The sequence below is a fragment of the Lagenorhynchus albirostris genome, chromosome 4 (assembly GCF_949774975.1).
Source record: "Lagenorhynchus albirostris chromosome 4, mLagAlb1.1, whole genome shotgun sequence".
In the NCBI taxonomy this organism is placed as follows: Eukaryota; Metazoa; Chordata; class Mammalia; order Artiodactyla; family Delphinidae; genus Lagenorhynchus; species Lagenorhynchus albirostris.
Window position 1 is genome coordinate 105,579,426 of NC_083098.1, and position 25,811 is coordinate 105,605,236.

A 25,811-nucleotide genomic window follows, 5' to 3' on the forward strand; every position below is an offset into this window, starting at 1 on the left:
CTTCATAATTCCATCTTCCCAAAACTTTTTATCTTTTTGAGCAAAGAACTGTTCCAGGTGCCTTTTAGTGTTCCAGGGAATTGAAATTTTTTCCATTGAGAGAATTTTGTGAAGACCGAACAAAATAATGGAAATCTGAAGGTGCAATGTCTGGTGAATACAGCAGATGAATCAGAACTTCCCAGCCAAGCTGTAACAGTTTTTGCTTGGTCATCAAAGAAACATGCGGTCTTGTGTTACCCTGATGGAAGATTGTGCGTTTTCTGTTGACTAATTCCGGACGCTTTTCGTTGAGTGCTGCTCTTGAGTTGGTCTAATTGGGAGCAGTACTTGTTAGAATTAACCTTTTGGTTTCTGGAAGGAGCTCATAGTAGAGGACTCTGTTCCAGTCCCACCATATACACATCACCTTCTTTGGGTGAAGACCGGCCTTTGTTGTGGTTGGTGGCAGTTCATTTTGCTTGCCCACGACCTCTTCCGTTCCACATTATTGTACAGTATCCACTTTTCATCGCCTGTCACAATTTGTTTCAAAATGGAACGTTTTTGTTACGTTTCAGTAGAGAATTGCATGCGGAAATACAGTCAGGAAGGTTTTTTTCACTTAACTTTTGTGGAACCCAAACATCAGAGCGATTAACATAACCAAGCTGGTGCAAATGATTTTCAGTGCTTGATTTGGATATTTTGAGTATGTCGGCTATCTCCTGCATGGTATAACGTTGATTGTTCTCAGTGAATTTCTTCATTTGGTAGCTATCAACCTCAGCTGGTCTACCTGACTGTGGAGCATCATCCAGCAAGAAATTCCAGCATGAAACTTCGCAAACCACTCACACTTTCGATCAGTCATAGCATCATCTCCATACACTGCACAAATCTTTTTTCGTGTTTCAGTTGCATTTTCACCTTTCTTGAAATAAGAAAGCATAATATGTCGAAAATGTTGCTTTTTCTTCCATCTTCAATTTTTAAGTGGCTACACAAAAATTCACTACTTTTGATAAGTTTTTTTTAAATGCACGCTGATATGACAGCTGTCACAAGACAATCTAACAAAATTGTTTCAAATGAACTTAAATATAACTAAGCCTTACTAAAGCCATCTTACGGAAAATACGAACGAACTTTTTGGCCAACCCAGTACTTTTAGTATCAGTTTTATCTCTACTCTTGGTTAGTATATCATTTATTTAGTGTTTGCTTTAGGGTTTGTATGTACCTTGTAAATAAAATTGTGGTAAAATATACAAACCACAAAGGTTACCATATTAACGATTTTTTCTTAAATTTTATTTTATTTATTTTTCTAAACAGCACGTTCTTACTAGTTATCCATTTTATACATATTAATGTATATGTGTCAGTACCAATCTCCCAGTTCATCACACCACCACCACCCCCCTCGCCACTTTCCCCCCTTGGTGTCCATGTTTGTTCTCTACATGTGTGTCTATTTCTGCCCTGCAAACTGGTTCATCTGTACCATTTTTCTAGGTTCCACATATTTGCGTTAATATGTGATATTTGTTTTTCTCGTTCTGACTTACTTTACTCTGTATGACAGTCTCTGGATCCATCCACATCTCTACAAATGACTCGGTTTCGTTCCTTTTTATGGCTGAGTAATATTCCATTGTATGTATATACCACACCTTCTTTATCCATTGGTCTGTCGATGGGCATTTAGGTTGCTTCCATGTCCTGGCTATTTTAAATAGTGCTGCAATGAACATTGTGGTACATGACTGTTTCTGAATTACGGTTTTCTCAGGGTATATGCCCAGTAGTGGGATTGCTGGGTCGTTTGGTAATTCTATTTTTAGTTTTTTAAGGAACCTCCATACTGTTCTCCGTAGTGGCTGTATCAATTTACATTCCCACCAACAGGGCAAGAGGGTTCCCTTTTCTCCACACCCTCTCCAGCATTTGTTGTTTGTAGGTTTTCCAGTGATTCCCATTCTAACTGGTGTGAGGTGATACCTCATTGTAGTTTTGATTTGCATTTCTCTAATAATTAGTGATGTTGAGCAGCTTTTCATGTGCTTCTTGGCCATTTGTATGTCTTCTTTGGAGAAATGTCTATTTAGGTCTTCTGCCCATTTTTGGATTGGGTTGTTTGTTTAATATTGAGCTGCATGAGCTGTTTATATATTTTGGAGATTAATCCTTTGTTGATTCGTTTGCCAATATTTTCTCCCATTCTGAGGGTTGCCTTTTCGTCTTGTTTGTAGTTTCCTTTGCTTTGCAAAAGGTTTTAAGTTTCATTAGATCCCATTTGTTTATTTTTGTTTTTATTTCCATTACTCTAGGAGGTGGATCAAAAAAAGATCTTGCTGTGATTTATGTCAAAGTGTGTTCTTCCTAGGTTTTCCTCTAAGAGTTTTATAGTATCTGGTCTTACATTTTGGTCTCTAATCCATTTTGAGTTTATTTTTGTATATGGTGTTAGGGAGTGTTCTAATTTCATTCTTTTACACGTAGCTGTCCAGTTTTCCCAGCACCACTTATTGAAGAGACTGTCTTTTCTCCATTGTATATCCTTGCCACCTTTGTCATAGATTAGTTAACCATAGGTGCGTGGGTTTATCTCTGGGCTTTCTGTCTTGTTCCATTGATCTGTATTTCTGTTTTTGTGCCAGTATCATATTGTCTTGATTACTGTAGCTTTGTGGTATAGTCTGAAGTCAGGGAGTCTGATTCCTCTAGCTCCGTTTTTTTCCCTCAAGACTGCTTTGGCTATTCAGGATCTTTTGTGTCTCCATACAAATTTTAAAATTTTTTGTTCTAGTTCCATAAAAAACGCCATTGGTAATTTGCTAGGGATTGCATTGAATCTGTAGATTGCTTTGGGTAGTATAGTCATTTTCACAATATTGATTCTTCCAGTCCAAGAACATGGTATATCTCTCCATCTGTTGGTATCATCTTTAATTTCTTTCATCAGTGTCTTATAGTTTTCTGCATATAGGTTTTTTGTCTCCCTAAGTAGGTTTATTCCTAGGTATTTTATTCTTTTTGTTGCAGTGGTAAATGGGAGTGTTTCCTTAATTTCTCTTTCAGATTTTTCATCATTAGTGTATAGGAATGCAGGAGATTTCTGTGCATTAATTTTGTATCCTGCAACTTTACCAAATTCATTGATTAGCTCTAGTAGTTTTCTGGTGGCATCTTTAGGATTCTCTATGTATAGTATCATGTCATCTTCAAACAGTGACAGTTTTACTTCTTCTTTTCCAATTTGTCTTCCTTTTATTTCTTTTTCTTCTCTGATTGCCCTGGCTAGGACTTCCAAAGGTATGTTGAATAATACTGGTGAGAGTGGACATCCTTGTCTTGTTCCTGATCTTAGAGGAAGTGCTTTCAGTTTTTCACCACTGAGAACAATGTTTGCTATGAGTTTGTCGTATATGGCCTTTATTATGTTGAGGTAAGTTCCCTCTGTGCCCACTTTCTGGAGAGTTTTTATCATAAATGGGTGTTGAATTTTGTTAAAAGCTTTTTCTGCATCTATTGAGGTGATCATATGCTTTTTCTTCTTCAGTTTGTTAATACGGTGTATCACATGGATTGACTTGCGTATATTGAAGAATCCTTGCATCCCTGGGATAAGTCCCACTTGATCATGGTGTATGATCCTTTTAATGTGCTGTTGGATTCTGTTTGCTAGTATTTTGTTGAGGATTTTTGCATCTATATTCATCTGTGATATATTTCCGTAATTTTCTTTTTTTGCCGGGTAGAGTAATCTTGGTTGTAGGTTCTTCCCTTTCATCACTTTAAGTATATCATGCCACTCCCTTCTGGCTTGTGGAGTTTCTGCTGAGAAATCAGCTATTAACCTTACGGGAGTTCCCTTGTACGTTATTTGTAGTTTTCCCCTTGCTGCTTTCAGTAATTTTTCTTTGTCTTTAATTTTTTCCAATTTGTTTTCTGTGTGTCTTGTCATGTTTCTCCTTGGGTTTGTCCTGCCTGGGAGTCTCTGTGCTTCCTGGACTTGGGTGGCTAGTTCCTTTCCCATGTTAGGGAAGTTTTCGACTATAATCTCTTCATATATTTTCTCGGGTCTTTTCTCTCTCTCTTCTTCTGGGACCCCTATAATGTGAATGTTGTTGCATTTATTAATGTTGTCCCAGTGGTCTCTTAGTCTGTCTTCATTTCTTTTCATTCTTTTTTCTTTCTTCTGTTCCATGGCAGCTAATTCCACCATTCTGTCTTCCAGGTCACTTATCCGTTCTTCTGCCTCAGTTATTCTGGTATTGGTTCTTTCTCCTTTATTTTTCATTTCAGTTATGTATTGTTCATATCTGTTTGTTTGTTCTTTAATTCTTATAGGTCTTTGTTAAACATTTCTTTCATCCTCTGGATCTTTGCCTCCATTCTTTTTCCAAGGTCCTGGATCATCTTCACTATAATTATTCTGAATTCTTTTCAGGAAGGTTGCCTATCTCCACTTCATTTAGTTGTTTTTCTGGGGGTTTATCTTGTTCCTTCATCTGGTACGTAGCTCTCTGCCTTTTCATCTTGTCTGTCTTTCTGAAGTGAATGTGGTTTTTGTTCCACAGGCTGCAGGATTGTAGTTCTTCTTGCTTCTGCTGTCTGCCCTCTGGTGGATGAGGCTATCTAAGAGGGTTTTGCAAGTTTCCTGATGGGAGGGACTGGTGGTGGGTAGAGCTGGCTGTTGCTGTGGTGGGGAGATCTCAGTAAAACTTTAATTTGGTTGTCTGCTGATGGGTGGGGCTGGGTTCCCTCCCTGTTGGTTGTTTGGCCTGAGGCGACCCAACACTGGAGCCTACCCAGGCTCTTTGGTGGGTCTGAAGGCAGACTCTGGGAGGGCTCATGCCAAGGAGTACTTCCCAGAACTTCTGCTGCCAGTGTCCTTGTCCTCATGGTGAGACACAGCCACCCCCCACCTCTGCAGGAGACCCTCCAACACTAGCAGGTAGGTCTAGTTCAGTCTCCTATGGGGTCACTGCTCCTTCCCCTGGGTCCCGATACGCACACTATTTTGTGTGTGGCCTTCAAGAGTGGGGTCTCTTTCCCCCGGTGCTGTTGAAGTCCTGCAATCAAATCCCAGTAGCCTTCTAAGTCTGGTTCTCTGGGAATTCCTCCTCCTGTTGGTGGACCCCGAGGTTGGGAAGCCTGACGTGGGGCTCAGAACCTTCACTCCAGTGGGTGGACTTCTGTGGTATAAGTGTTCTCCAGTTTGTGAGTCACCCACCCAGCAGTTACAGGATTTGATTTTATTGTGATTGCACCCCTCCTACCATCTCATTGTGGCTTCTTTGTCTTTGGATGTGGGGTATCTTTTTTGGTGAGTTCTAGTGTCTTTCTGTCAGTGATTTTTCAGCAGTTAGTTGTGATTCCGGTGCTCTCGCGAGGGGGAGTGAGAGCACGTCCTTCTACTCCGCCATCTTGAACCAGTCCTTCCATTTTAATGATTTTTAAGTGTACAACTCAGTGGCACTCTGAGTTCACAATGTTGTATAACATTGCAAATATTTCCAAAACTTTTTCAGCACTCAACAACAGAAAGTGTAACTATCAAGCAGTAACTGCTTACTCTTCCAACCCTCCCAGGCTCCCTACTGTTTTACTTTCTGTCTCTATGTATTTGCATCATTTATACAACATAGATACATCATGTAAGTGGAAACATACAATACTTGTCCTCTCTGTCTGGCTTATTTCACTTAGCATAATGTATTCAAGGTTCATTCACGTTGTAGAATGTATCAGAACTTCATTCCTTATTATAGCTGAATAATATTCTGTATTTATATACCACATTTTGTTTATCTGTTTGTCATTGATGTCATCATCGATGGGCACTTGGATTGTTCGCCCTGTTAGCTGTTGTGAATAATGCTGCTGTGAATATTGGCATACAAGTATTTGAGTCCTTGTTGTCATTTTTTCTTTAATTTCTTTTAGCAGTGTTTTGCAGTTTTCAGTGTACAAGTCTTTTGCCTTAGTTAAGTTAATTCTTAAGTATTTTAATTTTTTGATGCTATTTTAAGTGGAATTTTCTTAATTTCTTTTTCAGATTGTTCATTGCTAGCGTGTAGAAATATAACTGATTTTTAAAAAATTAATTTATGTATTTTTGGCTGTGTTGGGTCTTCGTTGCTGCATGTGGGCTTTGTCTAGTTGTGGAGAGCAGAGGCTACTCTTTCTTGCATTGCACGGGCTTCTCACTGTAGTGGATTTCTTGTTGCAGAGCACGGGCTTCAGTAGTTGCAGTGCACAGGCTTAGTTGCTCTACGGCATGTGGGATCTTTCCAGACCAGGGTTTGATCCCGTGTCCCCTGCTTTGGCAGGCGGATTCTTAACCACTGCACAACCAGGGAAGCCCCTAACTGATTTTTGAATGTGGATTTTGTATCCTGCTACTCTTCCACATTTGTTTTTTAGCTCTTAATACAGTTTTTTTTGGTGTGAATTCTTGAGAGTTTTCTATGTATAAGATCATGTCATCTACAAACAGATTATTTTACTTCTCCCTTTCCAACTTAGATGCCTTAAAATAATTTTTTTTTCTGGTTTAATTGCTCTGGCTAGAATTTCCAGTACTGTATTAAGTGGAAGCATCCATAGTGGGCATCCTTATCTTGTTTCTAATCTTAGGGGATGAGCTTTCAGTCTTTCATCATTGACTGTCTTAGCTGTGTGTTTTCCATATATGGCTTTTCTTATGTTGAGGAAGTTCTCTTCTAGTCCTAGTTTACTGAGTATTTTTATCATAAAAGTGTATTTGATTTTGTCACATGCTCTTTCTGCATCAGTTGAGATGATCATGTATTTTTTTCTCCTCCATTCTATTAGTGTGATATGTTAATTTGATTGAGAACCGCCCTTGCATCCCTGGGATAAAACTCACTTGGTCATGGTGTGTAATCTGTTTAATATGCTCCTGGATTCAGTTTGCTCGTGTTTGTTGTGGATTTTTGCATCTATATTTGTAAGGGACATTTGGCCTGTAGTTTTCTTTTCTTGTGCCTTTGTCTAGCTTTGGTATCAGGGTAATAATACTGGCCTCATAGAATGAGTAGGAAGTCTTCCTCCTCTTCAGTGTTTTTTAAGAGTTTGAGAAGGATTGTTACTTCTCTAAATGTTTAGTGGAATTCACCAGTGAGGCATCTGATTTTGATTTCTTAGTTGGGAAGCTTTGATTACTAATTCAGTCTCCTTACTTGTTGTAGGTGTATTCTGATTTTCTGTTTGTTTGTTTTTTTCCTTGAGTCAGTATTTTTGTTACTTTTTGTGTTTCTAGGGGAGTTGTCTACTTCATCTAGGTTATACAATTTGTTGATATACAGTTGTTCATGGTACTATTTTATAATCCTTTCTATTTCTGTAAAATCGGTAGTAATGTCCTAACTTTCATTTCTAATATTTATTTATTTATTTTTGGTTGTGTTGGGTATTCCTTGCTGCGCATGGGCTTTCTCTAGAGTAGAGAAGAGTAGCGGGGGCTACTCTGTTGCAGTGTGCGGGCTTCTCATTGCAGTGGCTTCTCTTGTTGCAGAGCATGGGCTCTAGGCATGTGGGCTTCAGTAGTTGTGGCTTGCGGGCTTTAGGGTGCAGGCTCAGTAGTCGTGGCACACGGGCTTAGTTGCTCCGTGGCATATGGGATCTTCCCGGACCAGGGCTCAAACCCATGTCCCCTGCATTGGCAGGCGGATTCTTAATCACTGTGCCACCAGGGAAGTCCCCTAATGTTCATTTCTTACATTGGTAATTTGAGTCCTCTTTTTTTCTTAGTTATACTAACTAAATGTCAATTTTTGATGATCTTTTCAAAGAAGCAAAGTTATACTTTCTATGAGTTCAACCTTTTAAAATTTATTAAGCCTTTTTTTGTGGCCAAACGTGATCTGAGTATTCCATGTGCACTTGAGAAGAATGTGTATTCTGCTGTTTTTAACCGGAATGTTCTCTATATGTTTGGTAGGACTAATCTGTTAATAGTGTAGTTCAAGTTCTCTATTCCCCTCTTGATCTTCTGTCCACTTGTTCTATCCATTATTGAAATTGGGATATTGTATTTCTGACTCTTCTTGTAGGACTTTTCATTTTTCCCTTTAGTTCTATCAATTTTGTATCATATATTTTGGGGCTCTGTTGTTAAGTGTGTATATGTTCTCAGTTTTTTTTAATCTTGGTGGAGTACACCTTTTACCAATATATAATATCCTAATACCCTTTGCCTTTTGTAAACATTTAAAATTTTAAAGTCTTTTTTGTTTCACAGTATTATAGTCACTCTTGCTCTGTTTTTGTTACCTTGTTTTTTTGGCCTCACTATGTGGCATGCAGAATCTTAGTTCCCTGACCAGGGATTGAACCCGTGCCCCCTGCAGTGGAAGCCTGGAGTCTTAACCACTTGACTGCCAGGGAACTCCCCCCTTTTGGTTACTTTTTGCTTGGAGTATCTTTTCTCATGCTTTTACTTTTAACCTCTTAGTGTTTTTGCATCTAAAGTGAGGTCTCTAATAAAGAGTATATAGATGGATCATGTTTTTAAAATTCTGAAGTTTAAAAATTTTTAATATAGTCTGTTAATCTCTGCCTTTCAGGAGGAGAATTTGATGGATTCATTTTTAAAGTAATTACTGATAAAGGAGACTTTACTTATGCCATTTATCTATTTCTTTTCCTTATGTTTTATATGCTTTTGTTCCTCATTTTCTCAGTGACTTCCTCTTTTTATGTTTTGTTTTGTTGTAATATACCATTTGATTCCCTTTTTCTCCATTTTCTTTGTTTTTTAAAGTTATTTTTTTAGTTGTTACCTTAGGGATACAGTTAACATCTTGATCTTAAAACAACCTAGTTTGACAACCAGCTTAGTTTCAATCATGTACAAATACTCCACTCTTGACATCTCTGTCTCATCTCCTTTATATTGTTATTGGTACAGGTTACAGCTTTATACATTGTGTGCCCTTTAACGTAGATTTATAATTACTGTTTTATGCTTTTGTGTATGCATTTTTAACTAATTGCTTTCTACCTTCAAACAGTATTATACCATTTCACATAGAATGTAAGAATCTTAAAACAGTAATCGCCTGTTCCCCTCCCCATTCTTTGTGCTGTTTTTGTTATATATTTTATTTCTATATATGTTTTAAACCCCATAATACATTGTTAATATTTTTTCTTTAAACAATTGTCTTTTTTTTTTGGCCATGAGGCATGTGGGATCTTAACTCCCCGACCAGGGATCGAACCCGTACCCCCTGCATTAGAAGGTGAAGTCTTAACCACTGGACTACCAGGGAAGTCCCAAACAATTGTCTTTTAGAAAAAATTAACAAAGAAGTCTTATTTCACCTTTTTTGCCATTCTTCATGCTTTTGTACAGTTTCATGTTTCCATTTGGTATTGTTTTTCTTTTGCCTGCAGAGTTCTCTGTAGTTTTTTGTACTGTTAAGTCTTTTGTCAGTAAACTCTCAGTTCTTGTCTGAAAAACTCTTTATTTCACCTTCATTTTAGAAAGATTTTCACTGTGTATAGAATTCTAAGTTGGTAGTTTTGTTTTAGCACTTTTAAGATGTTACATTGTCTTTCAGCTTGCATCATTTATGAGAATTGTATTAAATTTTTATCTTTGTTCTTCCGTATATTATGTATGTTTTTTCTTTAGCTGCTTTAAAGTTTTATTTCTGCTTTTAATGCAGTTTGCATATGGTATGCCTTGGTGTGGTTATCTTCATTGTTTTCTTGCTTGGGGTTAATTGAGATTCTTGGATATGTTATTCCTAGCTTTCATAAAATTGAAAAACAAAATTCAGCTATTATTTCCTCAAGGACTTTTTCTCTCCTCCCTATTCTCTTACCCCTGCTTCTTGCTGGGACTTCCATGTATGTCAGGCTTCTTGATACTGTACTATAGGTCACTTTAGTGTAATAGTTCCCTGGACTGTCATGACAAAGTACCACAAGCTAGGTGGTTAGAATGATAGAAATTTATTCTCTTAGAGTTCTGGAGATTAGAGTTCAATAATCGGGGTGTTGGCCAGATCATGTTCCCTCTGAAACCTTTAAGGGAGCATCCTTTCTTAACTCTTGAAACTTCTCATAGACCCAGGTGTTGCTTGGCTTGTGGCACTATAACCCCAATCTCTGCCTCAGTCTTCACACGGCCATCTCCTTTTTGTGTCTGTATATCTATGCGTCTTCACATGGCATTATCCGTGTGTATGTGTGTGTGTGTGTGTGTGTGTGTCTAAATATCCCTCTTCTTAGGAGGACATCAGTCATATTGGATTAAGGCCCACCCTAATGACCTGATCTTAAATCTGCAAAGACTGTATTTCCAACTAAAGTCACATTTATGATACTGAGGGTTAAGACTTCAACATATCTTTTTTTGATGGGGGTGGGAGGGGACACAATTCAACCCATAACACCAGGGCTTTTTCTTTTCCTTACTGTTTTTGTTCTTTTTTCTCTTGGTGCTTCATTTTGGTTAATCTGGTTGTTTTTCAAGTCCACTAATTTTTGCAATGTCTAATTACTGCTAATCTCGTTCAGTGTATTTTTTATTTCAGATATTGTATTTTTCATCTCTAGAAGTTTCATTTGGTACACTCGTGATCCTCCCTGATATATACATATACACACACATATAAGCACATCAATAATGTATGTAAATATATTAAAACAAAAAAAACTAATATATAGACATGTTTTTTGTTTCATTATGTTCATATTTTCTTTTAAATCCTTGAGCATATTTAAAATATGAAATCTGTTTTAAAGTCATTATCTCCTAATTTCATCATCTTTATCATTTATTGGTCTGTTTCTATTGATTCTTTTTTTCTGATTCTTTGAGTGTTTAGTAGTTTTTGATTGGATACCAGATAATGTGAATTATACATTGTTGAATTCTGGATTTTGTTCTGATCTTTTAAAGATTACTACTTTGAATCACTCCCTGGTCTGTATTATTTCTGTAATTTGTATATATTTCTAAAACTTTTTTCTTATTGCATGCATTATTAATACTTTGTTTAAATGTTTCTTTCTTTGTTTGAGAGCAAAGAATGTATTTTGCATTTTACTGTGTAGGCCTGTGCCTGACATACTTGGGTATTGGTGATAAAAAGTAGACTAGAGTGATCTTTCTAGTATGCATTTCTTATTACTTGTTATTACTCCTTTAAGCGTTTCAGTGAGTCTTATTGCCCTTTGGTTAAAGTTCAGATTCTTGGCCCTTGCTTGCCTCTGTAGTTTATATCTTGTTACCTTCTTTAAATCTCTTCCTTTTACTTCCTCACATCTTCACCTCTGCCAAAAAAAAGACAGCAAGTAGGTAAACATAAACATAACACACAAACACACAAAACCATCCTTTCTTTAACCATACTCAGCTATTTTCGTTTCCTCCAGGTATACAGGCATACCTTGTTTCATTGTACTTTGCTTTATTGTGCTTTGCAGATAATTGCGTCTTATGCAAATTGAAGGTTTGTGGCAACCTTGTATTGAGCAGGTCTGTCAGTCCCATTTTTCTAACGATATTTGCTTGCTTCACGTTTTTGTGTCACACTTTAATTCTTCAGTATTTCAAACTTCCATTATTATTATATTTGTTATGGTGATCTGTGATCAGTGATCTCTGATGATACTACTGTAATTGTTTTGGAGTGCCACAAACCATATAAGATGGCAAACTTAATCGATAAATACTGTGTGTGTTCTGACTGCTTCAACTGGCTATTCCCCATCTCTCTCCATCTTCTCCTGCCACCCTATTTCCTGAGACACAACAGTATTGAAATTAGGCCAATTAATAACCCTACAGTGGCCTCTAAGTATTCAAGTAAAATGAGTCACACATCTCTCACTTTAAATCAAAATCTAGAAATGATTACACTTAGTGAGGAAGGCACGTCAAAAGCCAAGCAAGATACGCTGAAAGCTAGGTCTTTTGCACCAAACAGTTAGCCAGGCTATACAAGCAAAGGAGAAGTTCTTGAAGGAAATTAAAAGTGCTACTCTATTGAACACATGAATGATAAGAAAGTGAAACAGCCTTTTTGCTGATAAGGAGAAAGTTTTAGTGGTCTGGATAGAAGATCAAACTAGCCACGGTATTCTTTTAAGCCAAAGCCTAATTCACAGCAAGACCCTAACTCTCTTCAGTTCTGTGAAGGCTGAGGTGAGGAAGCTGCAGAAGAAAAGTTGGAAGCGAGCAGAGGTTGGTTCATGAGATTTAAGGAAAGAAGCCATAACATAAAAGTGCAAGGTGAGTACAGAGGAGAAGTCAGTGCCTGGCTTCAAAGGACAGGCTGACTCTTCTATTAGGGGTTAATGCAGCTGGTGGCTTCGTTGAAGCCAGTGCTTATTTACCATTCTGAAAATCCTAGGGCCCTTAAGAATGATGCTAAATCTACTCTGCTTGTGCTCTGTAAATGAAACCACAAAGCCTGGATGACAGCATATCTGTTTACAACATGATTTACTGACTTTTTAAGCCCACTCTTGAGACCTACTGCTTAGGAAGAAAAAGTTTCCTTTCAAAATACTGCTCAGAGATAATGTACCTGCTCACCCAAGAGCTCTGATGGAGATGTACCATGAGATTAATGTTTTTTGTTGTTGTTTGTTTTATAAATTTATTTATTTTTTGCTGTGTTGGGTCTTCGTTGCTGTGCACGGGCTTTCTGTAGTTGTGGTGAGCAGGGGCTACTCTTTGTTGCAGTGCGCGGGCTTTTCGTTTCAGTGGCTTCTGTTGTCTCAGAGCATAGGCTCTAGGTGTGCGGGCTTCAGTAGTTGGGGCACGTGGGCTCAGTAGCTGGCTCGTGGGCTCTAGAGCGCAGGCTCAGTAGTTATGGTGCATGGGCTTACTTGCTTCATGACATGTGGGATCTTCCCGGACCAGGGATCGAACCCGTGTCCCCTGCATTGGCAGGCGATTCTTAACCACTGTGCCACCAGGGAAGTCGCTGAGATTAATGTTGTTTTCATGCCTGCTAACACAACATCCATTTTGCAGCCCATTGATCCAGGAGGCATTTCAACTTTCAAGTCTTACTATTTAAGAAATATATTTTGTAAGGCTATGTAGCTGCCTTAGGTAGTGATTCCTCTGAGCTAGGCAAAGTAAATTGAAAGGATTCACCATTCTAGATGCGATGAAGAACATTTGTGATTCTTGGGAACATATCAGAATATCAACATTAACAGGATTTTAGAAGAAATTGATTACAACCCTCATGAATGACTTTGAGGGGTTCAAGACTTCACTGGAGGAAGTAACTGCAGGTTAGAAATAGCAAGAGAACTAGAATTAAAAGTAGAGTATGAAAATGTGACTGAATTATATCCGTAATAAAACTTTAATGGATAAGGAGTTGTTTCTTATGGATGAACAAAGAAAGTGGTTTCTTCCGATGGAATCTACTCCTGGTGAAAATGCTGTGAAGACTGTTGAAGTGGCTACAAAAGATTTAGAATATTACATAAACTTAACTGTTAAAGCAGTGGCAGGGTTTGAAAGTAATTGACTCCAGTTTTGAAAGAAGTAGGGCAAAATGCTACAGAGCAATCATTCGTGGAAGGAAGAGTCAGTCAATGCAGCAAAAAAAACTTCATTGTTGTCTTATCTTAAGAAACTGCCACGGCCACCCCAGCCTTCAACCACCACCTCGATCAGTCAGCAGCCGTCAACATGGAGGCAAGACCCTCCACCAGCAAAAAGATTATGACTTGCTGCTGAAGGCTCAGATGATACAATAAGTATTTTTAGCAATTAGCAATAAAATAAAATATTTTTAATTAAGGTATGCATATAGTTTTTTAGACATACTGCTATTGCATACTTAATAGACTACAGTATAATGTAAACCTAACTTTTTTATATGCACCAGAAAACCAAAAAAATTGTGTGGCTTGCTTTATTGTGATATTCGCTTTATTGTGGTGGTCTGGAACTCAACCTGCAATATCTCTGAGGTATGCCTGTACTGTATTTCTCTGTCTTCATACATTTGCATTTGCTCTCTCTCTAACAAACGTTTATTGGCTAACTTCTGTTCATTTCTGCCTCCATTCCAGTTTAAACGTCACTTTTTAAGGGAAACCGTTTGTGACCCCTGTCCCCCTCCCTCCACCAAGGCCCTTAAATACGTTCCCAGGAGAGCATTCATCATATGATATTATAACTGCTTGTTTACTTTTGTCTTGTTTGATATCCCACTAGACTCAGTGAATGCATATACAGTTTACTCAAGTGTATTTGTGATATAAAGTTTTACATTCCATGCAGTCTGTCCTCAGTGTACTGAAAATTTGTAAGTTTTAGAACATGAAGCAGTTTCTGCATTGAGATACCTTCTGAGATCTTTTAGACCACTTTTTAGAAGCTGTTTTATTTTTTATTCTGAGCTATTCAACTTTATAGGAAAAAAAGAATCAATAAACTTTAAACAATAGTCTTCCTTTAAAGATGTCTATTTGTAATTACTGTGGCCCAGTCAAGCCACTGAAGTTCTGAACTGCCACTGTTACTAATTTAAACTGTAGGAATGGATCAGGGAATTTATGATTTAAGAAAAAGTGAGTCTTTTTCAGTCAAAATATAAGGAGAAGTATGCATTTAAATCTCTCACGTGTATTGGGGTCTTGATAAGCTCTTTTTGATAGGCCAGGTTTTTCTTGTAAACATGCAATGACAAAACATTAAAATGTATGTACTGATCTTTGTCCGTCAGTGCCTGTCACTGAATATATAAATATTTCCATAGTTTATTCTAATCTCAGTAGTTTACATACTTTTACTTGCCTTTACTTCCTAATTTCCATGTATCTGCATAATCATGCTATTTGTTTTTTTACTAAATTTATTGTATTATTAGTTTTTGGATAGTGCTGTCAAGATAGACTGTCTCTAGTTTTCCCAGTTTTTGCTGTTCTATAGAGGGAATTGATGTTCTCAGTTTTGCTCTTGATATTTTTCAGCTCTGCCATTGTCATTTCAGTCAATTTCTCATTTTATTCTTTTTATGTAAATTGTTTTTTAAAATTCTCCTAGGGTATGCCATGAAAAGCAATGTTTTCATTTTTACTGAAATGAAATTCACATTAAATTCATTCTTTTAAAGGGTACAAATCAGTGGTTTTAGTATACTTACAAGGTTGGCAACCATTACCACTATCAAATTAGAAACATTTTCATTAAACCAAAAAGAAACCATTTACTCATTAGCAGTCATTCTTCATTCCTCTTTGCCCCCAGCCCCTGGTAGCCACTAATTTACTTTGTCTGTCTATTCTGCTTATTTTGGATATTTCATATAAGTGGAATTACATAGTATGTGGTCTTTTGTGTATGATTTTTTTCACTTAGCACAGTATTTTCAAGGTTCATGCATGCTGTGGCATGTATCAGTTCTTTATGGCTACATGATATTTATACTAAATTTTGTTTATCCACTCATTGATTAGTGGACATTTGGATTGTTTCCACTTTTTGGATATTATGAATAATGCTGCTGTGAACATTTGTTTGCAAGTTTTTCTGTGAACATATGTTTTCACTTCTCTTGGGTATATGCTGATTCTTTAACTCTTTGAGGAACTGCCAAACTGTTTAGTAATTTTCTTGATAATTTTTACTTAGTTTAGTAGGAGAGTGAAGATTACAATTCCAGGATTCATTACTTCCTTCCTGTAAGAATTGAGTTACTGTAATGTTCTTATAAAGAACATTTCATAGACTTGTTTATTGAATGTCTTCAGAAATGTCTCTGTTAAATGTATCCTGCCTAAGGATGAAGTTAGTTGTCATGTTTTGTAGAGATACTTTAATTTTTCATTACCAGATTGAAAGGTCTGTTAATAGTCCATTGGGCCATAGGAATACATAAATTTTCATAGATTTTACTATACATTTTAATTGTTAATATATTCTAATTGTTGAATTGCTTCTCTTACAGGGTTTTGACTCTGGGAGGAGGGCTACCTTATTTGGAGCACCTCAATCTCTCTGGTTGTCTTACTGTAACTGGTGCAGGCCTGCAGGATTTGGTTTCAGCATGTCCTTCTCTAAATGATGAATACTTTTACTACTGTGACAACATTAACGGTAATGCCTTTTAACAATGGGATAATTTTGGAGGAGTTGATTTAAAAATTTTTAACAGTTCTGAAAATTCTTAGGGTTTCTATTTTGTTTTCTAGATTTCTGATTACCAACCATTTTTACTTTCAGGTTTAGTCTGAAAGATAAGTTTTCTTATCTTTCTAAAGATAAATTTTCTTATCTTTCTAAAGATAAGTTTTCTTATCTTTCTAAAGATAAGTTTTCTTTTGGAGAGATATCTCAACTATCCATTCTGCCAGATTTTAGAAATATGTAATAGTTTAATCCAAAGTGACAAGTTTTTATAGAATTACTAAAATTCTTATAAAATTTTGGGAAATTCCTCTAGAGTGAAAGAGCACTCATTAACAATACAGCGTATTGCTGTTCTAGATACACCTAATTCTTAGGGATGTTAGAGTTAGTTTTCTTGTAGGACAAGAAAACTTCATAATGTAGTAGAAAAAGGAGGACTTTGGTAATGTGAACTCCTCAGGGACCCTGAATCTGGTTCCAAATAAATCTCTTGGAAGATTGAGGAGGATGGTGAGTGTGGTATTGGGAAGAGGCTGAGGTGCTTTAAATGTGATTAAAATTCCTATAGTATTATGGAGATTGAACCCTGAACCTACTTTTAACAATCATCAGGTAAACATTTCTTGATTTTTATTTTTTTATTTTTTTATTTTTTTGTGGTACGTGGGCCTCTCACTGTTGTGGCCTCTCCCCTTGCGGAGCACAGGCTCCGGACGCGCAGGCTCGGCGGCCATGGCTCACGGGCCCAGCCACTCGGCGGCATGTGGGATCTTCCCAGACCGGGACACGAACCGTGTCTGCTGCATCGGCAGGCGGACGGACTCTCAACCACTGCGCCACCAGGGAAGCCCCTTGTTTTATTTTTTAAGCCTATTCCTGCCCTGCAGTGGGACTGTTTAATGTGCTTTTTCAAAGTACGTTCAGTGCCCTGTTGGGCATTTGATAATCACTGGTAGAGACTGAAGTCCTGAAGCATAAAAAGCTGCTCCTCAACTATTAGTAAGGAAGTCAACCTCCTGTATTTATAATTGGAAAAAATTTACATGGTTCAGATTCTACTGTGTCTTATTACATCATGTTTTTTTTTTTTTTTTTGCGGTACGTGGGCCTCTCACTGTTGTGGCCTCTCCTGTTGCGGAGCACAAGCTCCGGTGCACAGGCTCAGCAGCCATGGCTCATGGGCCCAACTACTCCGTGGCATGTGGGATCTTCCCGGACCGGGGCACGAACCCATGTCCCCTGCATTAGTAGGCGGACTCCCAACCACTGCGCCACCAGGGAAGCCCATGTATTGTTATTTTTGAGAGTCCAGTTCATCTTAAGATCATGGGAAGATAAACGGAGTCTCTCAGGCAGAAAAATTGACAGACGGCAGCAAGACTAGAGGAATAGTATCTTCTTTAATGACATACCGGTAGGCAGAGAAGTTAGCAAATCTGCTGTTTCTCAGAGATTAGATTTTTCTTAAAATGTATATGAAGAGACAGGAGATAGCAGCTCTCTTGTTTCTTGAATCATTGGTGATGCAGGAGATGACCTCCCATGTTCTTGAAATAGCAACACTAACTTCAAGCATTTCTTTGCTCTCTGTTGCCTTTAGTGTATAAGAAGGAATGGGGAAAATTAATGTCATTTTAGTTGCAACCTGCTAAGTGTACAAAACAAGGTGTGAGTGCTACAGTGCAGCACTTGCTGCTTTTGGGGATGCAATAAAAATATATATATATATTTTTAATACACGGTTATGTCATTGTGGGTTCACTGTTGTACTTACTAAGGCTTATAGGATATATTATGAAAAGTAATCAGTAAGCAATTATTTTTTGTAAGAAAAACACCTTATTGGTAGGTTGCATTTGAATTGTCTACACTGATTTCAGCATAGGTTATGCTGGTGGGAATAAATCTCAGAACCTAATTTGTTATACTTATTTTGGGGTATATAGATGTTATTGGATTGGTAGGGGGATTGGGTTTCACTTCATTTTTATGATCTGCCTACTACTTTTGTGTGTGTGTGTCTTTTTAAAAAAAACTTCTTGAAATAATTTAGGTGTTGGGATAAAGTTAAATACTTAAAAACTTTTGCACTTTGTTACTAGTACGTTAGAATTCCTTTCATCTTGACTGGTTTTGAATATATAAATATTAAAGTGTTCCAAAGGAGCTGCTACATTCTTTTTGTTGAATGTTAAGATTTTTTTTTGATAAATGAGTGGTAGTTTTCAATAAATGAATTTTAATGAACATATCTGACTTTAAAATGTTTGAAAGGAAATCTGACCGTGCTTGTATAATCCAATACCAAGTCTCCTTTTACAGCTTCTTAAAGCATGATTTGGGGGAAATGGAAATCCTTTAAAGTTTACAGGGTGACTTGTCATGTGAACTTATGTTCCAGAGTTCCAGCCAGTTGCTCATAAAGCAATGCCCTGATACAATCTTTTCCTTAAAAGGCCATATGGACACTAGAAAGTGTTAGAATAAAGTTGCATTGTATCCAGTTTTGCAAGATGACACAGGATTCATCCAGTATCTTTTATTATAATTCAACTTGTACAAATACTTAGTGACTATAAATATTTAGCTCCCTTTTTATTATTATTTTTATTATTTCTGAAAGTAGTCAATATTTTTATACATGTTCTTAAACTAATAGGGAGCATATTTAGGTGACACATTATATTTTAATATTTGAGAGTAACACTTAACTAAAAATGTATTTTGTCAAAAGAGAGTTTACATAGTTAACTACCAGGTTACTAACTAAAAGAAGTAAATGCTGATAAATAATACTCATTAACTAAAAAGTGCTAAGTAAAACAAAATTTTCTATTTCCTAAGCATTAGCAGAGATTTTGGAGAAGATAAATTAGTAATCAGATATTCAAACAGTGTCTGCTGTGAGCAAGGCACTATACTAAGTATTAACATAAAATGCCATTTTTATTCTTAATGATTCTTTCATGACATTTAAATTTGTTATTTGATTGATAAAAAAGTTAAGATTTAAGTATAAAAAAAGGCTTCTTAGCCATAACATTTAAAAAATTCCTTGTCATTTAAGAAGTGTTAGATGGAATTGCCTAGTTTTAGAGCTCTGAAGAACATTTGAACAATGATAGCAAATAAACTTGTTGTACTGATTTGCATTTCAATGTATGTTTAATTTGTGAATTAAGATAGATTAGATCATAGTAGGTAACACAGTTTCAGATGATTTGCTCTCTTATGTTTCTAATTTAAGTTAAAGAGGAATTAAAGGTAAGTGAAGGTAAGTGCAGATATACAGCATAAGTAATATGCTTAAAATCTAGGAAAAACAAACAATTCAGTAATAAAAATTTGGGAAAATAACAATAGCTACCATTATAGCTCTTCTTTACTAATATTTTAAAAAATGCTCTCTTACAAAATTTATTTTTACCATGCATTTAAAGATTTTATTTAATGATTATGCAAATGTTATTTTTCTGTTTTATTATCCTTTACCGTAATTTAGCCCTCATCTGTTATAACCATTGGGTTTATTATCTCATATCAAGATTGACATTTACTGGTGATAAGTCAAATGTTTACCTTTGAAATTCCATGTCTGTGGAAGCACAGCTGTCTACTTGAGATATTTGGCAACCCAACATATCTTAGTCATGTTTCTTTCCAATTCTACCTCACTTTTTCTGTTGCCTGTTTATTCTGTTGTCCATTTATTCCCTTTTCTAAATAGTCCTTCTGTGATGCTTAAGGGTCTTAACTGTTAACATTGCTTATGATTTCCATGCTTTGGAAATTGCTTTCTCCCCTGTTTTCTACAGTATGAAACTAACAAACAGCGGTTGTCTTCACTTTTGCTTTGCACTAGGCCTTCAACAAAATAAAACCCATTCATGGATGATACCACTTTTATGGATTTTTAGAATCAGTCACCTGGAATGTCATTCACCTTATGATGGGATTGTAGTTTTGAGGTAGTTAGTATTACAGTTGTTGGTTAAGCACAATTTATGCCCTTAGATTTCCATTGAAACTAAGATATTCTGGTGTGTATCTGAGAAAGGGAGCACATTTTATAGCAATATGAGCATGAACTTTGTTTTGTGATGAATAAGGAGATGCTGACAGATATCAGGAGAGGGTTACTTTCTACCTAATATAGGACACATATTTTTATTCCTACATTTTTCTTCCCATATTATCCCTACTTCCATCCCTTAGACTTTGAGAGCAAAAAGTGACTCAGGTCACCGGAGTGGAGACTGAGGATCCTGAGCCTCTTTTTTGGGGGAGGTTGGTGAAAAACTGTGTGGTACAGGCATACCTCGGAGATATTGTGAGTTTGGTTCCAGACCACCATAATAAAGTGAATATTGCAATAAAGTGAGCCACGTGAATATTTTGGTTTCCCAGTGTATATAAAAGTTATGTTTGCACTGTACTGTAGTCTATTAAGTGCAAAAGCATTGTCTAAAAAAAGCAACGTACATACTTTAATTTAAAAATACTTTTTTGCTAAAAAATTTTAACCATCATCTGAGCCTTCAGTGAGTCATAGTAGTAACATCAAAGATCACTGATCACAGATGACCATAACAAATATAATAATAATGAAAAAGCTTGAAATATTGTGAGAATTACCAAAATGTGCCAGAGAGACAGGAAGTGAGCAAATGTTGTTGGAAAAATGGTGCCAGTAGACTTGCTCAGTGCAAGGTTGCCACACACCTTTAGTTTGTAAAAAATGCAGTATCTGCAAAGTGCAATAAAGTGAAGCACAATTAAATGAAGTATGCCTGTGTTTGGAAAAATATGAATCTTTTGATTAGATTCCTTGATCCAATTGGCTGCTTTGAGGCTCCCATTTAATTTTCTCTCTTGAAAACCAGTAGCATACTTTACTTTGATTGCTTTCAGCCATCGCTTATGATTTTTCCCTAGGCGTGTGATTGCAGTATAAAATTTCTTCCTTACCTTTCTGTGCTTTTAAAAATATGAGTATAGACATTTTGAAGTATTGTAGGGAGTTTCAGTTTGGAATATTGTACCAAAGTCTCCATGTCTCTTTCCTCATATTTCTCCCTTTCAAAAAAGTTAGAATTATATACTGAGAAAATGATAGATATGTTTTTGCAAAAACCACCAGTTTAAGCATTTCATCACAGGGACTGTGTCAGGGCAGGGCAATGATAGTGAGGTAGGAGATTGGCTCTTGGAGAAAGGCTCTAATGTACTAAGAAATTTCATTTTGACTCTTTGATTAAGATGACTAGCATTGTGTCTTAAGAGAAAATAGTCTTAAAAAAATGCTACTTTATGAATTTTAAGTATTTGACACATTTAACTTTACATTTTCAAAATAGAATAGATTTTAATTTTGATTAAATAAAAAATAAGCTTGTGGTAATTCAGTTTTATATTTGAAATGACTTTAAACTTTTATTATAGAACCTTTTAAATATATAAACATAATAATATAAAGAAGCTTTATGGATCATTGGCTTCAGCAGTTATAAACCTGTGGTCAATCTTTTTTCATATACTATTGCCCATTCCCATACCTGCTCCCCGTATCCCAGGCATTATATTACTTTAAAAGTTAAGCATAAGTATTTGAAAATAAATGAAATCATAAGCTATTGCAGTTCCACTATGCTTGTAAAGTTCATTAGTTTCTTTTCTTACTTAAAGATACATTATTATTTCCATTAGTGAAATATATGAATGCTATACTTCATTGATTGTATATCCTAAGAAATTAGTCCTTTGTATTTTGTATATTGCCATTACAGGAATACAAAAAAAAGTTAAATTCTGGTAAATAAGTGTGTTCTATGTGTTTATTTGCAAGTAGTTATTTTCTTATGTTGGTATTAGCATAATTGCCTTCTTTTGCAATGGATCGCTACTTCAAAAGACAAAGAAAACTAATTTAATATATTTTTCTAAGTTAAAGTCTTGATATCATTCCAGTGATTTTTCAATTATAATCCATTTGATAAAATAAATATTATTTTCTATAATAAAAATATATTTCATGTACTTTTATGGTCCTTACGTATCAAAAATGCAAGTATTTTGGTTCTAATTGATGAAAGAACTAATTAACTTTGTTCATGGTGCAGACATACTGAAAGGCTTCAATATAGTTAAAATGTCTTTTTCCACATTTGCTCGCCTTTATGAAAACTGTGATTCATTCAGAGTACTTGACATTTGAATATGCGCCATGATATCTCTTTGATACTTTCTAATTCTCAGCTTTGTTCCCTAATGGATCTTTTAATCTAGTGTCTGGGTAGCATAATGTGATTGGAATAAAATGTCAGTTATTCCACAAATGTATTATTACTTTTCTTTGTAATTGGATCATAACTTTTATTATGTCTTAGATATGTTTTTAATTATTCATTCATTACATATTTGATTCTGGAAGATAATTTCACCTAACCCTATCACATGACTTATTTTGGGTACAGATGTTAAATAGCAATATGGCAAATATGTTAAGGCTATATCTACGTAGTTTATTTTTAACAAAAATTTTGAATGTAATATTTATTATAATTGCTCAATACTGGATTCTTCAGCTTATCTATTATAGATAAGGTTGTTTTTGCCTTAATTATATTTCTAGGAAAGATGTTCATGATACAAGAAATCCATTGTGAAGTTATCCTGGCAGTCTTGCTTCTGTGGGTTATCTCTTTTCTTCTTGGATTTTTTATTTTGTAAGATTGTTGCCAAAAAATAACTTCTTTTCATTCTTCTTTTTCATTTACCTATATTAGTTAAAGTCAAACTGCTGTTGGCGATTTTTGTGCTGAATAATTTTTTATACACTCATTGTGGGATTTTACTTCTATGTTACAAATGTATTACTAGTTAAAAAAAAATAAGTGTTTTACTTCTTTCATTAGCAAGATTATTTTTGTGTGATAAGAAATTCCTCCTTTCACACTTCTCTGTTTTCATACAGGTCCTCATGCTGACACCGCCAGTGGATGCCAGAATTTGCAGTGTGGTTTTCGAGCCTGCTGCCGCTCTGGCGAATGACCCTTGACTTCTGACCTTTGTCTACTTCATTTAGCTGAGCAGGCTTCCTTTCATGCACTTTACTTATAGCACATTTCTTGTGTTAATCATCCCTTTTTGAGTGTGACTTGTTTTGGCCCCATTTCTTACAGCCTCGGAAATCTTAATTTACCAGTGAATTGTACAGTGTTGTTTCTCTTGCAAATCCTATTTTTGTTTTAGAAAGGGATTAGGTCTTTTTCATAGGGTGAGAACAATTTTATCAGATTTCTTTTAAACTAAATATTTTGAAAAAAATGTCACTAATGCCATGCCATTTAAAGTATTTTTTAGATTATTTTGAGTTTTGAAGTCAATGGGTTATTGGTTCTCTTCATAGATAAACACTGTACCAAGTCTTGCAGATCTTTTCAGACATACATTTTTGAAGTTTTATTTTCAGAGACTGCACAGTTTGGAAACCAGTCTCCTTTCCATAATGTTTCCTTTATTTGAACAATTCTCAGAGGGCCAATTCAAACATATCCACGTATAAGATTCTTTAAGATTATAAAATAAATTGGCTTCTTGGTGTTAGCTCAGGGAGCTGGCACAGCACCAGTGTCTTTGTATTCGCTTTCTTCAAAGACCCCTGGTTCCCACCACTGTCCGTAAATTGTCACATTTGGGGGAGGGGTTTTTAAAAGTTCCACAGTCATTTGAAGAAATGTATAAATAAAATCTACTTTGAGGACTTTACCAAGTAATTTCTTTTGTGTTTTGATTTTGTTGTAAATCTCAATCCAGGGTTACTTTACTGTGAAATGGGACTAAATAGGTCTTTTGAACTCCCATGAAATCATGACTCTGACAAATGAATAGTTTTAGACAGATACCTGATTTTATTGAGCTGAATTGTCTTTTTGAAATTTATTGTGCAGTCGTCAGAATTTGCATTTGTAAGCTTATCTTCATTGCTGTTTGAAATAATAATTGGAATGGAGACCTGTTATTCAGAAAGGCACATATTGAGTCAATTTTATGTCATGCTATGTATAATTTATGTCACAAAGAAGAGAACAGTCAGCAGCATGCCATCTATTTTTATAAATATCTGTAAGGCTGTGGAAGAGGAGGTAATCTTGCAATTATGTTCTTTGTGGTCCCAGGTATTTTTTGTTTGTTTTATTGAGGAAGAGGAAGAGCAGGAAAGATATAAACTATAGATAGACAGATTTCAGTTCAGGCTAAGAGAAAACTGTTTTACACAGAGTTGTCTAAAGATGAAGGAAGAAACATTTGACGAGAAAATAAATAAGAAGTCACTCTGCTTTTAAATTTAACTAACATTTGAACTAAATACTGTGAGGGAAGATCACCTCTAAGGAAGGACATCTAATGACTCTGAAATTTCACTTTTCTCTAAGAGTTTCCTTATTTTGATTCCATTGCTATTAACATTTGTGAAATATAAGATGGAACCCCTCAAGTTTCTTGTATGGAGGATAGGGCAGCTCTGGAAGCAGACCATCTTACCCTTTAAGTTTGTGTCTCTTAGCTTAAGTCCTCATGCCTCTTGTGGCACTACTGCGCCTAGCTGCCTCCTTTAAAAGTCTGGCCTAAGCACAAAGGAAAAAACGTTCTGGATTCCCTTAGAGAACTTGAGAGGAAATCTGAGTTTAGTGAACCGTTACAGGGTCAGAAGTTTTATTTTGTAGGTTGACTGTTTTGTCGTTACTGTACTTTTATTTCCTTAAATGATTAATAAAGTTCATTTGAAAAATTGACATCAGGGACTATTTCAAGAAAACAAACTAAAATAAGTCTTCTGGAGTGACTCCCATCCAACTGCATGGTAAAATTAGTTATCTATAACCAGGTCCCAAGTCATCAAGGGAGTACTCAAGTTTATACCCATGTAATCAGAAAACAGTGTAATATTTGGGGAGTTAAATTTTTGATAATACTTAATGGAAAAAATCATGATTAAATGATATTTTGGGACTCGGCTTAATGTTATTCTTCATAAATTAATTAATTTGAGCAGCTAATTTCCCAGGGGTTCCAGGTAATGGAGGTGCCCCCCTTTTGCCTTGTCCTGTGCCACTTGATGTTAGAAAACCATTAAATAGGACTTGGCAGTCTTGAACCAAACTGACTTCAACATGTGAGCACATTGCATGTGGAAACTCACTGTTTTTCTACCACCCCCACCACCCCCACCCATTTCATGGGGAGATGGCATAATCTGCATTTAATTTTTAAATATTACTGCTGTTCCATTATTAAGGATAGTTAATGCTTTAAAATTTCTTCTAAATTTATTTTTCATTGAAATATAGTTGATGTACAATATTATGTTAGTTTTAAGTGTACTGCGTAATGACCTGACAGTTGCATACATTATGAAATGATCACTGTGGTAAGTCTGGTAACCATCTCAACTTATATAAAGTTATTACTGTATTATTGACCATATTCCTTATGCTGTATATTACATCCCCATGACTTATATAACAGGACCTCTTAATCTCCTTCACCTATTTCCCCTACCCTCCTCCCTTCTTGCAACCACTGGTTTGTTTTCTGTATCTGAGACTGTTTTTGTTTTGTTTTTTAGATTCCACATATAAGTAAAATCATGTCATATTTGTCTTTCTCTGTCTGA

General features: G+C 35.9%; 1 protein-coding gene across 4 annotated transcripts in view; it reads left to right on the forward strand.

Annotated features, from left to right (window-relative positions):
* The window catches only part of FBXL5 (F-box and leucine rich repeat protein 5), a 51,646-nt gene extending 26,716 nt beyond the window's left edge, over nt 1-24,930 (forward strand). For 2 of the 4 annotated variants that reach the window (XM_060148481.1, XM_060148483.1), the window contains 2 exons: nt 15,954-16,102; nt 23,109-24,930. In XM_060148481.1, the coding sequence (XP_060004464.1) occupies nt 15,954-16,102; nt 23,109-23,185 (226 nt within the window). In that variant the 3' untranslated portion in view covers nt 23,186-24,930. Of the gene's footprint in view, nt 1-12,159; nt 12,263-13,628; nt 14,425-15,953; nt 16,103-23,108 lie in introns of those variants that run through there. The other 2 variants (XM_060148485.1, XM_060148484.1) reach the window with 2 other exon arrangements.
* The last annotated feature ends 881 nt before the right edge of the window (nt 24,931-25,811 follow it).